The sequence below is a fragment of the Mus caroli genome, unplaced genomic scaffold, assembly GCF_978045245.1.
Source record: "Mus caroli unplaced genomic scaffold, Mus_caroli_1 scaffold_7, whole genome shotgun sequence".
NCBI lineage: Eukaryota > Metazoa > Chordata > Mammalia > Rodentia > Muridae > Mus > Mus caroli.
The window spans coordinates 95,942,216-95,965,616 of NW_028227262.1; the positions used below are offsets into that span (position 1 = coordinate 95,942,216).

At 42.6% G+C, this 23,401-nt stretch overlaps 2 protein-coding genes and 1 pseudogene across 2 annotated transcripts in view; 1 reads left to right on the forward strand and 2 right to left on the reverse strand.

Moving 5' to 3' along the window:
* Positions 1-23,401, forward strand: part of Jazf1 (JAZF zinc finger 1) — a 316,738-nt gene that overhangs the window by 9,465 nt on the left and 283,872 nt on the right. The gene's annotated exons all lie outside the window — the stretch shown is intronic.
* Positions 831-2,401, reverse strand: LOC147003980 (uncharacterized). The gene has a single exon (XM_085840608.1). It carries the CDS (start codon positions 2,294-2,296, stop codon positions 911-913), a length of 1,386 nt encoding a protein of 461 aa, XP_085696734.1. The 5' UTR covers positions 2,297-2,401; the 3' UTR covers positions 831-910.
* On the reverse strand, positions 14,671-15,196 carry LOC110296438 (dynactin subunit 5 pseudogene; annotated as a pseudogene).

Sequence of the window (23,401 nt, forward strand, 5' to 3'; positions counted from 1 at the left end):
ACCATGTATGTGGGGATCAGTGGGAATACTATCTATACTATATACTATATACCATATACTATATACTATATGATATAATATAATATATACTCAGCATATGTGTGATATATATAAATGGCATATATATTGCAGCTCATCTGTGGGAGATAAACTCAGACATAGTAGAGAGAGTCATATATTCAGAAAAGTAGTACCTAAATATATACTGTTGTCTACATATGAATATATGTGGGTAATATATAACAACATATATTTATATGTATATATGAATACTGATTATGTATTGCTATTGGTCAGAACATATTTTCTGTTCATGTTTTCTTTTTTTTTTTTTCATCTTTGTGGAACTCTTTTATTATGATAAATCCAGCAAAACTTTGTGCATACACATATAATCAAAACTGCCCTCCTGAAATAAACATTCAAATTTCTTCAAAAATGAAATTAAAATTTTATATTCTTTCCAAGCTACTAATACAGTTGTATTTGGTAATGTCAATTCCAACTCTTAGCATTACCTGAAAATAGTTGACCTTCTTTATAAAAGCAACCTAGTGAACTACATCAAAGTTGTGCCAAACTCTTTCTTTTGGAATTCTCCTACTCTGCAAAATTACCACGTATAAGAATAAAATTGAAACTCAAAGATTTCATACATAACTTACACACGATGAAATTCACAAAGTTGCAAGTATACATTTTATATTTTGCACTACTATAATCGCAAAATGTATAAAGGTGTCATGTTAGGCATTTTGCAACTAATAACCTGTATGATGATGATGATCTAAGATTGAATGATGCTAAAAAAAAGCACTGTTTATAAAATATCTGATAAAAATATTTATCTCTATTAACATTACAACAGGAAGGTACGTGTTACCGAATTATGATCTCACAGAGGGCAGTTTTAGACAATACTCAGAGGCTCCTCTTTCTCTCCATCTTGTTTGAAATCTTTGTTTTCAGCTCCTTCTTCTTCTGCCTCCACCTTGTTTTCATCACTCCCTTCATCTACAGCAACCTCTTGCTCTCCTTCTTCCTTTCTATCCTCTTTTCCACCATCTTTCTCCTTTCCATCTTCCTCATGCAGATCTTCCTTTCCACCTTCCTCATGATGACCTTCCTTCCCATCTTCCTTACACTGATCTTCCTCTGCATCTTCCTCAGGCTGACCTTCCTTTCCATCTTCCTCATGCAGATCTTCCTTTCCATCTTCCTCATGCAGATCTTCCTTTCCATCTTCCTCATGATGACTTTCCTTCTCATCTTCCTCAGGCTGACCTTCCTTTCCATCTTTCTCATGCAGATCCTCCTTTCCACCTTCCTCATGCATATCTTCCTCTCCATCTTCCTCAGGCTGACTTTCCTCTCCATCTTCCTCAGGCTGACCGTCCTTTCCATCTTCCTCATGCAGATCTTCCTTTCCATCTTCCTCAGGCTGACCTTCCTTTCCATCTTCCTCATGATGACTTTCCTTCTCATCTTCCTCAGGCTGACCTTCCTTTCCATCTTTCTCATGCAGATCCTCCTTTCCACCTTCCTCATGCATATCTTCCTTTCCATCTTCCTCAGGCTGACCTTCCTTTCCAACTTCCTTGTTTTCCTCCTCTTTGCATTTCCCATCCTCCTCCTCGGCTTCCTTGTTTTGTTCTTTTACTTCTTTCTCTGTTCCAGTGTCCCCCTCTTTGTCATCTTTCTCTTCTTCCTTCTTCTCATCACCTTCTTCTTTGCCATCTTCTCCTTTTTCATTGTCTCCTTTCTCTTCTTCATCTTTGGACACCTCTGCATCTTCACTTTTGGCTGTACCTGGTTTCTCGTTTAGGCCTTCTTCTTCTATTTTTCCATCTTCCACCTCCTCACCTGTATCTTTTCGCTCTTTTCCATCTTTATCTTTCTCCACATCTTGAATGTTTGCTTCTAGCTCATCATCTTTGGCTTCTGCTGCCACTGCTTCTTTCTTTTCTCCTCCATCTTCTTCAGTATCTTCACTTATCTGTTCTTTTACTTCCTCAGCTTCCATTTTAGGAATGGGTGCCTCCATAATCTTGGCTTCTCCATTTTCAGCATTTTCCATGTTGCATTCGTCTTTAACATCTTCTGGCTTGGTTTCAGGAATTGGTATGGTACTTGCATCTTTGTTTTCTTCCACGACATTTGTGGTCTTGGTTTTCCTTGAAGTTGATGCTCTTTTAGGTTTCAACTCCGGTGTAAAGGGCACAGGCATAGCAGACAGTCGGGCTGATCTTCTCTTTGGCTCCTGGCTCACATCACCTGCAGCCTTTCTTTTGGGCATTGTTGCAGCTCTCCGTAGGAGATCCTTAGGCAGGAGGGAAAAAAGCCGAGAGGAGTCTCTGCCTGACCGCTCCGCGAGCGACTCTGTTCATGTTTTCTGTCTACAGCTTTTTTCATTTTAACTAGGCACTCAGGAGTATACACACTGTGATTGCTGGCTTTCACAGTTGGAAGTATCAGAGCAAAGCGAGTACACATTTCTTTTTCCTTTCCAACTGTCTTAAGAAACTGAGCATATAGGTTTTTTTGTACTTATTCAGCTTACGACATTGAGTGTCTACTTTAAGATATCACTGTATGGCATTTTTTTGGAACATCTGAATTGCTAACGTCTCTACTCTTTGACTTTGGAGCTGCTAGTGAATAAATTAACTGATACTTGGACAGTTCAGCTGGACAGTTAGTCCTTGGACAAAGGCTGGGTCAGGGCCCAGGTAAGGCAGCAGGAAAGCAGAAGATTTTCTTACACTATTTATAATATCATTCTAATTGAAATTGTGAACACTTTTTTTTATATAATTTTCTTTTGTTACCTTAAAACTGCTGTTGACTGAAGGTTACATAGGAAGCAAAACTCCAGATAAAGTAAGACTGCTTATTATATCTGGCTTGTAATACAGGTATGTAGTATGTATATACACATCATACCATCTATATGTATGTGTGTCTATGAATCCATGTATCTATATGCACATATGTTTGTATGTGTGTATAGATACATGTGTTCTCATTCTCTAACTTTCTCCTTCCTTTTCTCTCCCTAACATCAATGGCTGATGCCCATGATTGTGAGAATTACCCCACATGTTTTTTGTTTGTTTGTTTGTTTACTATTTCTTACCTCTAATGAGGTAACATGTATTTGAAAAGACCAGATATATACAGATAAGATAAATTCTATAGGAATTTATATAGGAATTCTATATAAATTCACTCATAGGAACGTAATTATTGTTATGCTGATTCAAAGGAAGGCCTCTCCTTTCAATGCTGCATTTGCTCTGTGTGTGTGTGTGTGTGTGTGTGTGTGTGTGTGTGTGCATGCGTGCTTATGTGTGCATGCTAATATGGAATATATTCCTAGGCCCATCCAGTACCGTTTGAAGCTCTGAAAGGCCCAACAGTGTGTGTACCCATGCATTCACAGGTTTGGACTTTGTTCAGTTTGAAAAAAGATTTTGACAAAACTCACAATATTTTTCTGCATACAGCTTGTGATGCTTCTCCATAGGTTCAGTGGTGTTGGAGTTGAGTGTGGTTTTGATACATAACTAAGAAGGTGAATTAGGGAGGCCTTTAGTTTGGCTTTGATGAGCGGTATTGACACAGTTCATGGTGTAATCTCATCCAGTTGTTTCTCTGGGCGTCCTCTAGGAAGAATTGCTTTCTAGGAACTCCGCTCACTGCCCAGCTCCCCTGTGGCCCTTTCACAGAGGCTTGGGTCCGAGGTAGCATGGAAGCATCAACGTGAGCTGGGATATCTGTCATGGGGAATGGAATTTGGAGTGTGGAGACAAAAGTCAGTCAGTAGATGTGTAAAAATCTAAATGGTAGGAGGGTTCATTCTTAACCCTTCAGTCAGGACAGAAGTTCCTCTCTATTAGGAATATATGTGGTAATGCAAAGAAGCAATTATAAATGTACTTTTAAAGATTCTCAGTGTTTAATTGTCCTGGTTTATTTGGCATGAATGAACATAACAACAAAAAATGGTGACAGCAAAGTGTCACTTAGTAAAAGAATGTGTGACATTAGTCCATGCATACAAACTGGAGATGTCTTAAGATTTTATGGCTTGTATGTGAAAGAGAGGCATTTGCAAATTTGACAACAATTGTAAGACTTGATATGACATTTCCAACAAAGATATATGAGGCTGAAAGTAATTCCTTTGAAATATTAATAATTGCAAATTGAATTTGATCACCTGTGCTTAAGGGAAGGCTGGTTTATCTTTCCACCTACAGAAAGTGATTTTAATGCAAATTATTGTCATGAAAATTCATGAGCATGCACAGCTCTAAGCAGAGATTAGCAATATGTCCGACTGTTAATATACATACAGGCTCTTTTGGGGGGATTTTGACTTTGTAGTGTTTGGTCTGACCAGTTTATAGAATTTTGTGTTTTCTTCTCATTTCTTGATCTGAATAATCAATTTCATAAGGGTTTTACATATGCAATATTATAATATTTTTCTACAAAGGTCTAAAGTAGTGAGCTGCACAAAACTTGGATAATTCCCTAGGTTTTCAATTAGGGACTCACCTTGTCCTGGAAACTGTGTGATCTAATTACCCTCCCAACCCTCCCTGAGGCAGACACTCTGCCCATCATGTAAGAACTGCCTTCCAAATTGGAGCTTAATATGTTATCTTACTACTTAATGCCATATCTAGTGAGATATGAACTAAGATGTTTTTGCTTGGTAAGATTATAGTAAAAATACTTTCCTTCATTACAGAAAATGTCTTTGTCTTACAAAGTTAATTATTATCGCCAGTCATCTTGTGTACCTTGTAGTGTCTGCCTCTGTCTCATGTGAGTGTTTCCCTTACTGTGTTCTCTGTTTCTCCCTCCGATATCCAGCTCCCGCCTAGCGGACAGGGCCTTGTCACCTTCCTGTTCTCTTCTTCCAGAGATATTTTCAGAAACAGAAAGAGAAAACCCATCAGCACTCTGGCTATGAAAAGAATGATTTACAAAGTTCCTTTGGATTGTGAGTAACATCTTTAAAACTAGTCTCAGATGTATGAATATCGTATGGGTTTGAATGTATATGCAAATACCAAATCGGTACAGGGCAGTTTATATTTAGGGAATATGAAAAATAACTATAAAAATGGGGAGGGGAGTGAAAGGGAAATTAATTTTATTTTTATATTTTAAAATAAACAATTGTGCCTTTTCCCGTTTGGGATAGTATGGGGTTGACTGGAATTATTTCTAGCCTCTCTTACAATGAACTCTGACACATGCTGAGGACTACACAAGCTGAGCCCAAGGGTATCTCCTCCCTCATTTTCTTGCTAAGCTATTTGGCATAAAGAAGGCTGGGGAATAAGTAAAGGAAACTTGAACTGAAGTAGAAAACTGGATTTTGAATCCTGATCCTACCATTTCTGAGATCAAATTCTTAAACTTGAGCAGCTCTGACATCCTTTACAACTATTATTTATAAAGTGCCTTCTGGAAGTTTTCAGTATATACTGTGCAGCAATATTCCCATCTGATGCAAGAGGGAACCAGGACACAGACCAAGTAACTAGCCCTAGGTACCTGCCAGTGGAGTGTTCAGGGAAGCGAGGACTGGTATCACCATGTATCTAGTACTTGTTCTTTACAGCCTACATCATAGAATTCTGTAAAATACTTCTTCTTCTTCTTCCCACATAGAATCATGCTGTGGCATCTAAGATGATGCAAGTGTTCTTTCTGCTTCAGCCTCCTGGTCAGCCAGGACCACGGGTGTGTGCCGTAGCAAATGACTGGGTTTGCATTTTATGAGACCCAAGTGCCCGTCCTACACTAAGTAGGCATCTTGATGGCTGCAGTTTAATAGAAGACTCTTCCATACCAAGATGCATCTCACAAAGACTGGATTTCCACTGGGAATGCTTTACGTAGCTAGGGAAATAGTTTGACTTTTCTATCTAGTAAAAAGGGTGTTCAAGTCTTCTGAGAGAAACTCTTCAGGGGGGTGTGTCTGTGAACCCACATGTAGGAGTCTTCTCTTAGTAATAGGAGTGCTCAGTATCCCCATTTCTGCTTCGCAAAATGGGGCAAGAGCCCATGGAAACCTCAGGGTATCATATGGCAGCACATCGATTAGGTGTGTTAGCTTGGAGGTGTCTTGTTGGTCGTTTCCTCTGCGGGAACTGGGCTGGAACTGGGCTGTGGATGGTTGTGGATGCTATTCTTAGACTGCAGACTAGCATGTGACCTTTGTAAAGCTGTGTACTTCTCTGAGATCCCAACATCTGTCTAATAAGGATGGAAACAGGACTTACTTCTTACCATGAAGATTAAATAAAAATATGCACATGAAGGGCCTGCCAACTAGGAGCAGTCTATAAATGTTAATAGATATGTTTATCCAGACTTTCAGCCTTCCTCCCAGCTCCACAAAGTCCTCAAACTCTTCCATCTTCATGTTTCTACAGTACAGCGGGAGAAATAAAGTCATCAAAATAACCCTATGTGCTTATGTCTCAGGTTAATCATTTTTATTTAGAGATCTTTTATAGACTTTGATCTCCTGGAGGTTGTAGATTGTGTTTGTATCAGTCATACTGAGTGGTCCTAGGAATCCATGGGATGTTAAAACTTCCATATGAAAACTGTAGTGGTTTTAGAGTATGTCAACCTCAAGTTGGTGGTGTTTATGTAGTTTTAATTTGTTGAGATATTAGGTCAGGTGAGTAGCCATAAGAGCATGCATTTGCAGGTTCTAGAGCGCTTAATTAAACTATTTATAAACAGAGGACAGCTTTTCTCCCTCAGCTGCTAAGCACTGGAAAAGTTGAAGACACTTTGCATATTATTTGTTGTGAAAGGATTTGTGGGGCTTTTGTAAAGCCTCCAAGAGCAAACTCTTAAGTTAGCAAACTGCCGTGCCCTCCCCTTAAGTGCCGTGCAGCTCTTTGATAAGAGTCTTGCAAATGTTACATCTTCAGATGCTGGAAGCTCCTCAGGATATCCCCAGGACAGGCCGTATTAGAAACTCAGTGATAATCAAGGTGGGCAATCTTTATTAGTAAATATTTGCTGAGTGCCAACTGTGTGGGCATTGTCTAGGATCTGAGGCTAGAGTACTGAAATGCACACTAAAGTCCTTGGGCTTGTGGAAAAGTGGTTAAACAGTATAATGAAGTAATGTTGAACAGTTGGAAGGTGAGGAGGCAGGGGCTGGAAGGACTGTCTGAAGTGAGGGGTGGGCTCTAGGATGCTGTGTTGGGAGGAAGCCATCCCTGAGGGGTCTCCATGGAGTAGTTGGTGCGAGTTACCTACAGGGTGGTGGGGTGAAGAAGCCATTTGGTTATGGAGAGAGTCAGGACAGGATGGGGTGGCATATAAAGGAAAGAAGGTAGCCTGGGCCTGCACATGTGGACCTGTGAGTCAGATGATGTCACCACATGGACTGAAAGCAAGACTACCCCCAGCTGAGGATGTGGGACTTGATGTGGCTTCATTACTGTTAGACTATGGACTTCTGGGTAACACTAGGTAGCTCATAGACTACTACCAAATTGAAAGCTATGGGAGGATCTGAGAAAAATACAGTTGGTATTCCAATCTCCTTAAAAGTAGCTTGCTTACTCTTTTTTTTTTATAGGATCTAGTTTTTGTTTTAAAAAAAATCTATAAATAAAAATGTTGACTAATTCATTTTACTGATTAAGTTCGTTTGGCATTTTATTTAAAAGCAAGGACTGAAAATCTTGAATAGCTTTTACTGGCTCATTACAAGTGTGAGGGGTGAGAAACAGAAAATAAAGTAAGCTTGATTGACATATTAATTGATTACCACAGGACTGTGGTAGACCCTGAGCCTGAAGATACTGTTTCCTCATAGCTTGGCTCTTTCCTGAATTGAAAGGGGGTATTTAATGTAACTTTGTCACAGAAGAGTGAATACCTTTCCTCCCTCCAAATTAGCATCTTTAAGATGTAGCATAGATATTTTTCTGCCAAATAGCCCATCACTTCACCAAGAATGTATGAGTCTACTCTGATTTTACTTGTCAGCCTCTTTGTTCACATAACTGGGAAGTAGCTGTTTGGGTGACAGGATGCACACACATAAGTGAAATTCAAGATAAAAATTAAAAATTATAATATTAGGTGCATGTATCCATACCTGCAATCTAGTCTTTCAGTTAATATGAAATATCTTGTGACACATTGCAGTTTTGAAAATCACAAACTATTCCAAGGTTTCTGTCCCTGTGGCAAATTTGTGAACTAAATCAACTTACAAAAGGAAAGTCTGTATTTTGACTTAAGAGTTTCTGAGGCTTGGCCCTATTGCACTGGACCTGTGGTGGTGTGGACCTTCATGGTGGGAGGACAGGGTAGAGGGGACCTATTTCACCTCATGGCAGCCAGAAGCAAACAGACAGAGAGCCTTGTGTCCCAATATCTCCTTCAAGGGTATGGTGCAGTGACCCCCACTTATTTTCCTGGGTCTCTCTCAGAGGCTCCAACCCCTTTGAACACCATGTAAGCAAACGACCAGTCCCCTGATGAGAGGCCTTTGGGAGGAATGAGCTTCCAACCCTCAGCACAGATGTATATGGTCTGCAGGGACAGAGGCTTGGCTGATCACCTAGAGCAGTATTCTCAACCTCCCTAGTGCTGTGGCCTTTTAATACAGTTCTGCATGTTGTGGTGACCCACAACCATACATTGTTTCGTTGCTACCTCATAACTGCTTTTGCTACTGTTATGAATTGTCAGATATATATTTGGAGATTGAGGGCTGACAAAGGGGTCGTGACCCACAGGTTGAGACCTGCTGCTTAAGTCTGCTCAGGTGAGTGCATTCTGGTACCTGGTTAAAATGGCAGCTGCTACCAACGGTTTACTTTGCTTATTGTGGACGCCAGAACTCAAGATCCAAGGCAGACGATAGAAGTTTAAGGGGTTTCTTCTTGTCACGCCTATTGTCACATTCTGTTGGCCAAATCAAGTCGTAGGATCAATTGCAGAGACACTAGGCCAAAGAAGTATATTTCTGCATGAAGGAAGAAGAGTATGAGTTGGTTGCTAACATCCTTTCTCAGAAATAGAAGAGACAAAAGGCATGTTGATATTAGTGTAGAGAGACATTTTCTCCTAAAGTGCAGGTAGCTGTTCCATCAGTGCCCCAGGGACCTTCAGAATCATACTCTGTAAATCCCCGGGAGACATGAATAAACATTTTAGACATGGGAGTTGAAACTTATAGAGGAGAAAGCATTTGCATGGTTTTCAGTTGGTCATAAAAAATAAGGGAGTCCACTGTCTCTAGTCAGGGATGGCCCCTTTTCTATCCTAGGCTCTTAAGGATCCAAAGGTTTTCAGTTGGGTTGTCCTGTATGTTTTATTACTAACTCTTGAGTGGCTTGGAGGGCTGAGATGTGAATCCTCACTGTAGTACCCACCTATCGCTGGGAGCTCAGTGATGGTTACTCTGCCTGGCTGGATGAGCTGTTTGCTTTCCCCAGGGTAAGCCAGTACCAGGGGATGAGGATGCACTTCAAGCTGGGAGCCTCGCTTCTACATTTCCTCTGTGCTTTGCACCTTCATGTGCTGAGGGAACTGCCATTGCTTTCAAGTGTCCGGGGGTGGTAACATGATCTTGAGTAGCTAGATAGCTCATCGTGTTCACATGGGCAGAAGGAGGACTATGATAACTACCAGGCAGAGTAGTAGTGAGAGTCACATGCCAGTGTCTATGTTGAATTCAGTGAGTGTTAGCTGATGAAGCCTTCATTGTTATTGGTTAGAGTAGAAAATACATAACCATTTAAATTTTTGTTATTACAGTAATTGTTGTTTCTTCTGACTAGAAGATGAGCCTTCTGAAACCTGGCCCATGGTTCCACATCTCACCATTGTGTCCCCTCTCTGCAATGGTGCTAAGCTTATAAGATAGATATTTAAGCAGATATCAACTGCATAGTCTTCATTTTTACATTATCTACCAAGATGGCTCCAGACCCAAGACTCAGATGAGATGACTTCTGAAAACAGTGATCTAGTCCTTTTCCACTTTCACATTTTGCTTGAAATAAACATTTTGAAAACACTAATTTACAGGTTTTGAGTTGTTTTTCTGTCTTCCATCTGATTAGGCCACTTTATACATCTCTGACTTTGTTGTTGTATTGGAAGAATTGAAAGACGTGGCAAAAAGATGAGCATGGCGGCTCACATCCATAGTCCGAGCATTTGGGGGGCTCAGGCAAGAGAGTCAAGAGTTCAAGGCCAGCCGTAGGTACATAGCATGTTCAAGACCAGTCTGAGATAGAGATGATCCTGCCATGAAAGGAAAAGAGAAAGAAGAGGGGGCATGGAGGCTTGGACAGAAGAGAAGGACAGAATGAAATATGGAAAGTGATCTTTAGGCACCACAGGGATATTTAAGGAATATGCCCCTCTTATTTCCTTTGAGCTGCTATTGTCAGTCTGGGCTGTGGCTATGAGCTTACTACTAGCGTGTTTAGAAGCATTGTAATTTTCAGTTAAGTCATGGTTTGCAGAAAGTGATCCTTTTGGCCTAAAAGGTCTATCTTTTCAGCTAACTATAGCAAATAGGCCCAAGCTTGAATGGATTAAGGGTTCAGGACGTTTATGTTTCTTTCATAGAGGGGTCTAGGGCGAGCTGCTGGGTTCATTCAGACCTTTGGGTTTTATCCATCTTCTTTCTCTGCTTCCCCAGACTGGCTTCTCCCCTCTAAGGTAAAAACTGGATTTCCTTGGTCTTTTCCTGAACATGAACCTTCGTGCTCACCTGAGGGGTGAAGGAAGAGTGGAGAGGAATCCATTTACGATGTGTATGGCCTAGGTGTGCACTAGTCCACTAGTGATGACTTAATCACAGGGATCCCTCCATGAGCCATAAGGGCTCTGGGCCTCATGCTTCTATGGCTTGTGGGAAGGGAGGTAGGCATGCTGGTAGATGGCTAACGGGTTCTTTCTTTGTACTAACAGACAAGTTTGCTTCAGAGAGCTTTAAATTTGTTGATCAGCTAGCAATACTATAGTAGTTTAAAGGAGCATGGAATTCATGAGTGGTACAGTAACAGGCAGTACCTGGGATGCTTTACTGAACTGCATATGTACTAGTGATGCACAGCACAGCACAGCACAGCACAGGGCAGCACAGGACAGCACAGCACAGCACAGCACATATCAGCACAGCACAGCACAGCACCAGCACAGCACAGCACAGCACAGCACAGCACAGCACAGCACAGGGCAGCACAGGGCAGCACAGCACAGCACAGGGCAGCACAGGACAGCACAGCACAGCACAGCACAGCACAGCACAGCACAGCACAGCACAGCACAGCACAGCACAGGGCAGCACAGGGCAGCACAGCACAGCACAGGACAGCACAGCACAGCACAGCACAGCACAGCACAGCACAGCACAGGGCAGCACAGGGCAGCACAGGGCAGCACAGGGCAGCACAGGGCAGCACAGCATAGTACAGCACAGCACAGCGCAGCACAGGGCAGCACAGGGCAGCACAGGGCAGCGCAGCACAGGGCAGCGCAGCACAGCACAGCACAGCGCAGCGCAGCGCAGCGCAGCGCAGCGCAGCGCAGCACAGCACAGCACAGCACAGCACAGCACAGCATAGTACAGCACAGCACCTTAATTGTTGCTTACAAAAAGTCTTCATGAGACATCTGTTATTACCTGCATTTTATAGGTCAAGACACTGAAGCTAAAGAACCAGGTCTGCTTAGCTCCAGAGTCTCCTCTGTGTTACCTTAGGGCAGATGAGAAGGGAGGAAACAATAGACAGAAACTGCTTCTTATTTGTGTTTAATAACTTCTTTGAGGACTACATATGTGAAAACTATGTCTCTATTACTCTGAGCCTCTCTTTACCTATGTCTACGAATTCATGATCTTTTCTTCAGTTATCATTGTCATATGTACACACACACACATCCTAGTGAGTGAGTCCATTTAGCTTTGCTCATATTTACATGTGTTCAGGGCTGACCACTTGGGATTGGACAACCTATGTGGGAGCCTGTCCCCAGAGGAGCCTGATTCTCCCTCTCTCAGCAGACATTAACCCCTTGAGGCTCTAAAGAGGGGACCATAGGAATGTCTCCTGTCCACACTGGCATGCGAAATGGTACTGTTGTTATGCAGACCTTGTTCAGGCAACCACATGGCTGAGAGTTCATGGATGCAGCTTCCCTGTCATGTATAGAAGACATTGTTTCACATCAGGCTCCTGGCTCTTTGGCTCTTAAAATCTTTCTACCCTCTCTTCCATCTATTTCCCTGAGTCCTAGGTATAGGTGCAGCATTGGTAATGTATGCGTTTGGGTTGGTTACCTCATGCTCACTTATTCTCTGCATTTTGACTAGTTGTGGATCTCTGTTCTAGTGTCCACATATGTTGCTAAAAGAAACTTCTTTGATTAGGATTAGGAGCTACACTTATGTAGATATGCATAAGGTACACTTACAGATATAAGCTGCACTCATATCCATACTTACCTATGGATCTAAGGCTAAATATTCAGAGTGCATTTAGACATTACATTGGTCTTAGAAAATGGCAGCTTTAGGCTCTCTCCATTTTGTGACCTCCCCGGTCACAGGTAGTTGGCTATAGCCCTGCAGTGCCAGGCATAAATTCCCGTCTCTTGAATGGGCATTAGGTCTAGTTGGTCAGCTGTTGGTTACCCCCAAGCTAGATGTGCCCCTGTCACACCATTGCAGATATCCTGCTGGCCCAGTCTTTGTTGTGATTCACAGGAACCACTGGGTAGGACTACCAGTCACTCTTCTTGGCCCTTCTACACCACCTTCCAGCCCTTTGAGAGCCAGTTCTCAGGGAAGGTACTCAAGTCAGCTTCAATTCGATAACTTCTGATGCCTGTGTCTGAGCTGGGGGTTGTCTTACCTTCAAGCTCAGGGAGGCAACCAAGATTGAGGTCATAGCCTATATTGTTTGGGAAATTTGGATTCCTCTGCCAACAACTGGAAGGGAGATTTCCCGTGACTGGCATGGGAGGTTTTCTTAGATATTCTATGGCTCTCAGGGGAGTATTATCACCCCAAGCGGCACAATTTCATTTAAGTTATCTGTATATGTGTATGCATACATGTATTTTATACATGTATTTTAAGTAAACATAAGATGTTTGTGGCTTTTGGAGTCATTTTATTATTCTTTGTCTCTCTTCCCCCACCCATGTCCTTAGTGTCTCCCTCTCTCCCCCTTCCCCAGATAAAGTCCCTGCTTTTCCAATCCCCCAAACCCCCAGCTTCCCCTTATCCTGCGTCCTTTTTCCTTTTTAGTTCCTGCATTTACTCCAGGTAATACACATCTAAAGACTTGTGGCTAGGATCCACAAACAGGGAGAATACTCCGTGTGTGTCTTTCTGTTTCTGCTCACCTTACTCAGGATAATATCCTCTAGTTCCATCCACTGACCTGCAAATGGTTTCATTGTTCCATGGTTTCATTGTTCTTCTTAAATGTCCTCCAGCTGATGAATGGAAAATGAAAACACATACACACATGCACACACACACACACACACACACACACACACACACACTCACACACACACACAGAGATTCAGTTGTAAAATATGTTTCTTTTGTGTGTGTGTGTTTTAAGTCTTTTATTAGCTACTGTAGAACAACTAAGACTGCCTTAAAACAACAGATGCCACCTGATCCCCATCTTTTTCTTTTACTGACTTCGATTTTTGTTGTTTTGAAGCAGGGTCTCATGTAGCACACCAGGCAAATGTGAGCTCACTATGTAGCTCTTAGTCCTCCTGCCTCTACCTCCCAGGGACTAGGATGGGTACAAGTCACCACAGCCCTTCTCTTTTCCTCATGTTCTAAACACCGGTAGGAACCTGGGCTCTGACATCACACTTTCCCCAGGACACAAGAAAGTGTGGCTATTGGTTCCATCGTAGCAGCAGGAAAGCAGAGTGTCATCTGTTTGGATGGTGTGCCCTGGGGATAGCACAGGGTTGTGAGCAGTACTTGGGTCATGTGACCCCATGCTGAGAGGGTGCTGTTGCTCTGCAGGCCCAAGCCAGGCAGTTCCAGACATCTGCAGGACCACAGGGCTGGAGTGTCAGGAACAGACCTTTCTGTCCTCCTCAGACGATGGGATAGCGACTGTTGACAGATTAGGTGTAAGTGCAGTGTGTAAAGAAAACTCTTCCAGATGTTCTTATTAAAGTTTTTATTAAAATTCTTTTTTAAAAGTTTATTATTTTATGTGAAGGGATATTTTGGCTACATATATGTCTTTACCATGTATACGTCTGGTGACCATGGAAGCCAGAAATCCATCAGATCCTCTGGAACTGGAGTTATAGATGGTTGTAGGGCCATGTGAGTGCTGGGAACTAAACCTGGGTCGTCTGGAAGAGTGACCAGCATGCTTAACCACTGAGCCATCTCTCCAGCCTTATTAAATTCTTAAATGCTCAGAGCCATGGAAGATTGAAAAATTCTAAAGTTAAAAAAAAAACAACAAAACAAAACCAACAACGAGGAGAGTAGAAGTTGTCAAAAACAGGACAGCTCTTGTAGTCACTGGCTGCTCTCTTTATCTCCAGGTTCGTCTTAGAGTTCAAAAGAATTAAAGATGTGAAGCCAAGACATTAGACTTGTGTTAGGGGTAGGAGCTTCTGGTAGTAGCTTTTGGTGACGTCAATCCTCAGCTCCTGTGTGCACTCTGGGAGCTCCCCAGAGAAGAGTCCTGGGCAGCCGGAGAAGACAGTGAAGACTGTGTAGTTTCTGGGGGTAATACTGTATTGTCGAGAATTTTGCAGCAGTCTTTCAAGACACAATGGCACCCAGTCACACAGTTCCTCCCAACGTGAACATAAGAACCAATCTGGGCAGCGTTGACCACACAGTCTTCCTCGATAAAGACATGATCCCCCATATGCAGGGGAAAGAATGCAACACCTTTGCTGAATTTTTTTGAATGGTGGCCTTATGACACTACGGCTTTTCACAACACAGTGACATCCAACTCTTACATTTGCGAGTTCTCCTCGGATGATACAGTCGTTCGTTACAATGGTCTTGCCATTGAGAACGATGTTCTGGCTTCCCACAAAATAGACTAGCGACTAACTTTTTGTTCCCAGATGCCGTCTCGACTTGTACACTCAACTCCATGGCTGCCCCCTCTCTGAACCTCAGGATCCTGTCAGTCGGATAATCTGTTTCTAAGACTGGCTTTGGAACCAGACAACAGCAAGTGCTGTCAGGAAGATAGGCAAGTTCTCTGGGAGACTCAGAGAAAGGATGTGAATTCCTCTATCGGGATACCACTCAGGGACTTCCTGATTTGTACTGTGAGCTGATCCATTTAGGTACAATGCTGTCTCATAGTTTCTGGATGTCACTGTCACTTGTGACTTCTCATTCTAGTGACTGCAGGGTAGTCCATTAACAGACATAGTTTGTATTTCTAGATACGAGAAGGTGCTTGCCAGCAGTGCATGAGAGGGCCAGCAGGTTACTCTAGAGTTCTCCATCCTAGAGATAAAATATGTACTTAAGGTTTCTTACTGTTTTGGCTTTAAACAAAACAAAACAAAACAAAACAAAACAAAACAACAGAACTGTTCTCGAGGCTCTATAGAGTTTTAGCAATTTCATTCCTCATGGAGCTTTAGGATCAATTTTTCTTACATTAGAGAATTTTTCAAGTACAAAACAGTATGTAAAAACCAAATGGCTGATTGTAATAGTACTGATCATTTGTTAAATACCTATAGCACACACAGCATTGCTCTATGTTCTGATCCATTCCCGCATGGGGTACGTGGGCTGTTCCCCATATGCACCGAAGGAGCTGGAACAGCAGTGTGCTTTAATCACTTGTCCAATTTCAATCAGTAGACAGCTAGACCTCAGACCTAAACTTTGAGATCCAGGGCTTTCTGCTCTACTTTTCCCAGATCCACATGCTGCGGTCCTGTAGATCTATGTGAAGTGCTCCTGTAGAGCTACGTGCTGTGCTCCTATAGTTGCTGTACAGAGATGTTAAATGACCTTTTCACCAACCTAAAAGAATGACTCCCAAGTAACTCATAGCCTCCATCTTCAGAGCTGAAAGCAGAATGTGAATTGGTTCCTGTCTAGCCGGTGATGTTTAGAAAGCCTGCAATCTTGTCATTGTCACCTGATGCCAGTATGAGGCTTAGGCACATCAGCTTTGCTAAACACAGAGAAGTCTTCTTAAAACACAGCTGGCCCTCAGGATAGGGGCTGAAAGCAAGGAACCCCTCCTGATGAAATGCTTTTGGTATGCATGGAATGACCTCCTGGGATGGCTTTCAAATGGTGCTTTCTAACTAGTTGGTTCTATAGAGGAGTCTCAGAACTTTGCAGTGGAGGAGCCTTTGAGAACATCTAACCCAGCAGCCTCCTTTCATACCCAGTCTCACCTACCAAATCCCAGGCCTTCCAGGAAAGACTGCGGTTATGGCCACAAAGACCTCCTGGGGCCTGTGTGTTTAACAGTAGTAAAATTAAAAAAAAAAAAAAAGCAGAGACAGAAAGCCAGGGAACATAACATGTTAAGCAGTGATATGAAAGGGAATATGCCTGGATAGAAAGGGACCTGGGGCTTTGTGTTAGGTTGTACAAGGACTCTTCATGCACATCATGATTTCTCAACCATTTTTTTCCTATACACCACATACTTTAAAAAAAAAATAAAGTCCTTTTCCTATTCCTGTCTCTCCCCCAAGAAGTCTTAATACCATGGATGTGCTATAGATCTGGTTATGTACAGTATATGTATCAATACCATGGATGTGCTATAGATCTGGTTATGTACAGTATATGTATCTACAGAGTAGTCGCCATTGCTACCCTCCTCTCCTAAAAGGCACTTTTACTACATGGGGAGCACCAGCAACCATCATTATGTTTCCTTGTGCTTCTTGCTATTTTGAGCAAAATTGAACTCATAAAGTAGTTGTTTTTAAAGTAGCAAAATCTAACTTATCAGAGCCTTTAAATTCAATGTACTTTATTTCCCAATTTTGTTTATAAGGAATATCAAGGTTTTGAGGTTGTTTAGGCCTTAGGTGGTGCCTTAAAATTGCAGGGTTTTTTCCTTTCTTTTTTCTTTTTTTGCAACATGCTGGGCTTTATGGATGCTGAGGAGAATGAAATCTACTAGGTTCATCTAATCCTTTTTTATTCTGAAAAGAACATTCTCTCTGTCCTCTCTCTCTCTCCTGTGTGTGTATGTCTGTCTGTGTGTGTGTGTGTGTGTGTGTGTGTGTGTCTGTGTGTGTGTGTGTATCTGTACCATGGTGCACATCTCTAGGTATATTAGTCAGGGTATTCTAGAGTCACAGAACTTATAGGTAGTCTCTATAAAGTAAAGGCATTTGTTGATGACTTATGATCTGTAGTCCAACTCCCCAACAATGGTCAGTAGTAGCTGTAAATGGAAGTCCAAGGATCTAGCAGTTGCTCAGTCCCACAAGGCAATCAGGGGAAGAAGAGAGAATCTTTCTTCTTCCAGTCTCCTTATGTAGGTCTCCAGCAGAAGGTGTGGCCCAGATTAAAGGTGTGTGCCACTACGCCTGGCTTTGGGACTTGCTTACTAGGTCAGAGGTTAGTCTCAACTATTGGCCCTTGCCTTCCACCTTTATACAAGAGTCTCTTGTTTGCTTCTCATCACTGAGATGCTGGGATTACAGGTGCCCCCTACCATGTCTGAATTTTACATGGCTTCTGGGGATGCTAACTGAGGGATGCTACACTTGTACTTGCACAGCAAGCATTTGACTCACCGAGTCATTTCCCTAGCCCTTTACTCATTCTTCCTGCCATTTGTAAGATTACTGGTACTCTGAAACTACCATCATCCAGTGCTGCCTGGCCTCCTTGCCTCTCAATTTCTCCACTGCCCAAGCTTGTCCTCCATAGCAGCTGCAGGAATCTTTGGAAAGGTTGGTCAGGCCAAACACTTTCTTTCCTTAGCATTGTGTCCACTCCAAAGCGAGCTGGCCCAGATGCTGTCCTCCCACAGTGGGCAGCCCAGCACCTCACCTCACTGACCCTCCAGCTGCAGCCCCATTTATCTCCATCTCTGTACTGCCAACCAAGCCCGTGACTTTGTTCTTGTTTCTTCTGTGCAGATTTCTCTTCTTTGGATTTTTCAAAAGTAATTCTTCATTGTCAAAGCAGTTTTAGATTCAGAGAAGAGCTATGAAGATAATCCAGAGTTTTCCCAGCAACCTGCCAGTCTTCCCTGACAACTCCTGTGTATTTCCTAATGAATGGCACCCTTTCACCCTCTTATATGCAGAGATCCTTTCTCCCATGATCTCTGCTGAACCGGGAGACCTGCCCTCCTGCACAGCCTGCAACACATTGTGAGCTTAAGTCTCTTGGTAAGATTTGTTTCTACTGAGTATTTCTCCGTTCGGTATTTTTTCATTTACTTACTTCCTTCTCATATATTTCTTTGACTATAATGTGAGTTCCTTAATATTTGGCCTCACAGCCATGTGAACTGCCATTAGTTTCTCTGGACCTGGGACAGTGGGTAGAAGCAGAGTGTGGATGGAATTTAGGGGCACTCTGACATAGGGACAGTGTTGAAAGTTGTAGGTTGAAACGGGAAAGCAGTCGACTTCTCCAGTTCCCATTCTAGAAGTCAGTGTCCTCAAGCACAGTTTGTGTCCAGCATTTGACCTGACTGCAGTCAGAGCAGACTGCGTCTACAGAGGAAGATCTAGCCAAGGAGACCCTCAGGCTTAAGATTGGCTCTCACAGAGCATCCAGAAAGCCATCACGGAGATGTGAAGTATTGTTCCTTATGGTGGTTACACTTTTTCTCTGTTGGAAAGTGAGTGTTACCTTCACTCATGTGTCACATAGGATGCACTTGGGAGCCTGTGGGGATGTGGAATTGTACTGGCTACTTATGGTTCAGGTAAAGACTCTGGGTGCTCTTTCTTGGTGGCCAGGATATGTCTGTAGACTGAGATATCTGCTGTTCTCTCTCTTTGCTTTACAGTTCCCAGATCTCTAGTTAGCATTCTTGAGTCCCTATCTTCCACAGCAAGGACAAGAAGATGGAAAGAAGCTCAGGTCCTCCCATATCAAAGTATAGCTTTGTGTGTTTGGTACCTGGATGGGGTTACATGATATGCTTCATAGACGTGGACTCCAGAATACAGTCCCTTACAAAAGAGAGGAACGTCTCCCTGCTACCAATGGAAGCAAGTGGCTGTGCATGGAAGCTCTAAGGGCCAGTCCTTCTATTTGTTGCTTCATTGTTATCAAGAATACGGATTGGCAAATGTTGGACCCTGGGCTAAATTTGGCTTGTTTTCTGTTTTAGTGTGGTCTGCATGCTAAAAATGGTTATTGCATTATTTTTAAGTAGCTGTAAAAAGTCTTACAGCTCTGAAAGTTGAACTCTTGTTTCATGTTCCTAGGGAAGGTTCAGTTGCAGCACGGTCACGTGCTTGCTTCTCACTGTCTATGCTTGCTGTTGCACTGAGTGGGAGACTGAAGTCGTAGAGACAGGATAGCCTGCCAAGTCAAAACGTTTGCTGGGTAGGTAGCATTTTATAGAAGTTTGCCTACCTCTGCTGGGGAGAGATCATCTTCCCTCCTTGTGTGATCTTCATTAAACTTGGTTCTCTCCCTGTCTGTTCTTCAGTGTATGAAAAAGAGCATTTGTTGGTGAGCAGACATAGCTGCAGGTGATGAAGAGATATAGTTTTCAGATGGACAACAATTTGCCCAGGCCAGACTACAGGTTTTATTATGAAAAGGAAGACAGTGAGAATGAGGTTCATAGAGCAGCCCATTGTAGGAATGTGTGTGAGTGTACATGTGAATGTTCATATTGTAGTCTCTTTCCACTTTAAAATCCATTTAAGCTGGGCGTGGTGGCACACGCCTTTAATCCCAGCACTTGGGAGACAGAGGCAGGCAGATTTCTGAGTTCGAGGCCAGCCTGGACTACAGAGTGAGTTCCAGGACAGCCATGGCCATACAGAGAAGCCCTGTCTTGAAAAACAAAAACAAACAAAAAAAATCATTTAAGATACAATCAGTTTCCAATTAAAGGAAATTGGAAGCCACTTGGTTTCTATGTGTTGTAAAGATTATTATAAAAACAGAATATTTAGCATTGATGAAGGTGTCTTACTTGTCTGTTTATTGATTCATGAATTCATTCATTTAGCAAATGTTGAAGGTGAATGGTGTCCCCTCCTTGCTTGGTGGTGTGCTGGATTCTCTGATAGGAAATTAACATTCTTAGTAAGGTTGTACCACAAATAGAGCAGTGACACCCTGGCCACCACCAGCAGCAACAGCAGCTTCTGGAACTGGAGTTGAGGTGCTTAGCTCCATATCCTCTTGCCCCACGTTTCCAAACTGAGAAACTGGTAGGCTGAGACCCAGCAACTGATGGCAATCCTGGTACACACTTGGTAACCAGTGTTGTAGGTGTTGTATTGATTCATAACTGTGATGAGTGAGTGTCCCTTTCTCATCACTGAGAAAAAGCTTGTGCTTTCAGGGAAATCAACAAACATGTGCTCCACTCACCCTAGCCCCTCTCAATAGTCTCTTGTATTCAGAAAATGTACACAAGTCAAAATAGGCAAGCCATATTTTGGCTCCAGACTTATTTTAGTAGACAGTGCCAGAATCTGCCAAAGCCACGAAGGGACTATCCATGAAATTGGCCAGGCAGCCACCACCACCACACAGAGCATTCTCAGTCCTTGACTAATTCCTCTGTGAAAAGGGACCTCAGCAGCCATGACCCAGTGACTTAGGCTTCTGAGGAAAGCAGACAGTTGCTACTAGTCCAAAACAAGCAGAGACAGGAGAGCCTTTCACTGCTGAGTCGCTTGATTAAGTGCTGAGGGTTTAGCCAAGTCCTTAGATGAGTTAGTGTTCAAGTATATTGTTGCATGGCTCTTGGCAGGCATTAAACACCAGGTAGCCACAGTTTATGCTGTGTGCTGTACTTTGGCCATGATCTGTATTTGCCTACATCACCTCACAGCTACCATGTGAGGTTGGTAACCTTAATGCCAGTTTATAAGTCAGAAGCATTTGTGAGGTGGGTTTGTATAGATCTTCTACCCAGGAAAAGACAGTGTTCAAATTTAAGCCAGATTGTCATTTTGTATTTTCTACATTTGTACACATGTGTGTGAGCATAAACATGCACACACACATATCAGGCTGTTACAGCTTATGTCTGGTGGATGTTTTATAATGTGTAATTTGGAAATTAGATAGAGACTCTACCTGCCTCCATGCCTGCCTCTCTATGCACACTGTTTCTGATCTCTGCCAGCAAAAGAAAGCATGACTTCTTATGGGCCAAAGCACTGAGGGGTAGCCACATTACTTCCTTTCTGAATCTCCTAGCCTCAAACACTAAAATACACTTTTCAGGGAAAGATTGAGGACCTTGCAACCCTATGGCAGGCAGCATGAGTCAGTCACGAGCAAACTTGGACCTCCTTCAGAAGAGTAACTCCGCGGTTCCAGCAGCCTGAAGAATGAGCTGTGCCCGAGTGAGCCCTTGAGTCTGACTGATGTGCCCAGTAACTAAACATTTTATTATTGGGTCAGATTTTAATCTTCTCTCAAAATGAGTCCCCCTCGCATTCCACCCAAACTAAATGGAGTAAAGGAGAAGGCACTAAGATAGTTGGGACCAGAAGTGAAACCTCCTGTCTCATGGTGTATTCCAGAGCCTGGCAGGGATGCTCCTCCAGCCCTTTTGCTTCCTGGATGGTGGCGCAGAGCACTTGGTGGGAACGCACTTGCAGCCACATTTAGTCATCCACAGCCAATTTTATTTATAGTTGTGGTGAACAAGGGCAGATAGAAAAATATATACATATATAGTTATAGGTACATTTTAAATTATGTAAGTTTTACTAAGAAATTGTATATATCTATAGTCACTGATATTATAAAAATTGAAGCTGAGAAAGTATCTTCAACAAATAGCAGGTTGAAATGGAGAATCATAATTAATGGCTTAACAATTGGCAAAATAACTTAATTATTAAGCAGAATTTAATTTAATCAGATTTAAGCAGATTTTTAGAGGAGGCAGTTGGGTGGAAAATCTGGACTTAGTTTTCAGAGACATTCAAGAATAATGTCTGGATTGATTAACTGTCAAATGAATGTTTGAGACATGAATTCACTCTAGATTGTTTGTATACTGGGAATGAAGTTAAGTCTGCCAAGAGGATCTGAAGGGCTATAATGATGAGATCTTAAATACTAGAACATCAGCAGGGATCAGCTCACTCTCTAAACTAGATACTTCTGTAGGAACACTGAGAATGGCTCTCCGCCATGTTTGAATGTTGCACTGCCTGAGGAAACCATCTTGTCAGTTCTGGCCCATTCTGTTGTTGGAGGGCTCTGGTTGTGGAGCCCATTCGTAGAACTGTAGCAGAGCTTCTCTGTGCTTACAGATCACTCCTTATACAGCCAGCTATTTTCATAATGGGTGCATAACAGCCCTAAAATCCTTGGAGACCTATATTAGGGTCTTTCATTGATATACTAATTTTACACTGTTATAGCAGATCAGAGAACCAAGACTACTTAGTGTTTTCTAGGGTTCTTTATTCCATAGTGCCGTTTCAGTGGCAAGCTCTTCTGGAGTCTAACGGTAACTGTTCTGCAGGCAGGTTGAAGGGTGCGGTGCATGGTTTGAAAAAGAAATCTAGGTTTTTGGTTTTTCATAGACTCAATGTTAGACCTGAATTATTCTAGACTCTGTAAGAAGTGTTTTCATTTGTTTCTATGTTACTGTGATAAAAACCACTGCCCAAAAGCCAACTGGAGGACAAGTTTTGTTTGTTTTTGTTTTTGTACAATCTATCATCCAGTGAAGCTCAGGCAGAAACTCAGGTTAGAAACCTAGAACAGAAACTGAAGCAGAGGCCATGAGTGATGTGGCCCCGGCCTCCCTCCCCCACTGCTCAGGTCTCTCTTTCCTACAGTTCAGCTCACCTGCCCAGGGAGAGTCCTGCCACAGTGCTGGTTCCTCCTGCATCAACTGCCAATCCAGAAAATGCCCCACAGGAGCGGCTGCAGGCCAGTCTGATGGAGGACTCTTGTAATTGTCGTTCTCTCTCTCTGTGACATGTGTCATGTTGACATCCCAGATGACTCATCAAGAGAAGAGTAATGCCTAGCACAAAGTGGTGGAGAGACCTTTATGAGCCCACATGATTGCTAGCTGTTACAGATAGTGAGAACATCTTTATCAAGGCTATAGAAAATGAAGGCCCTGGAAGCCTAATGCACTGAGGGGTAGGGGAGGGGCAGTGCTTAGCTTGG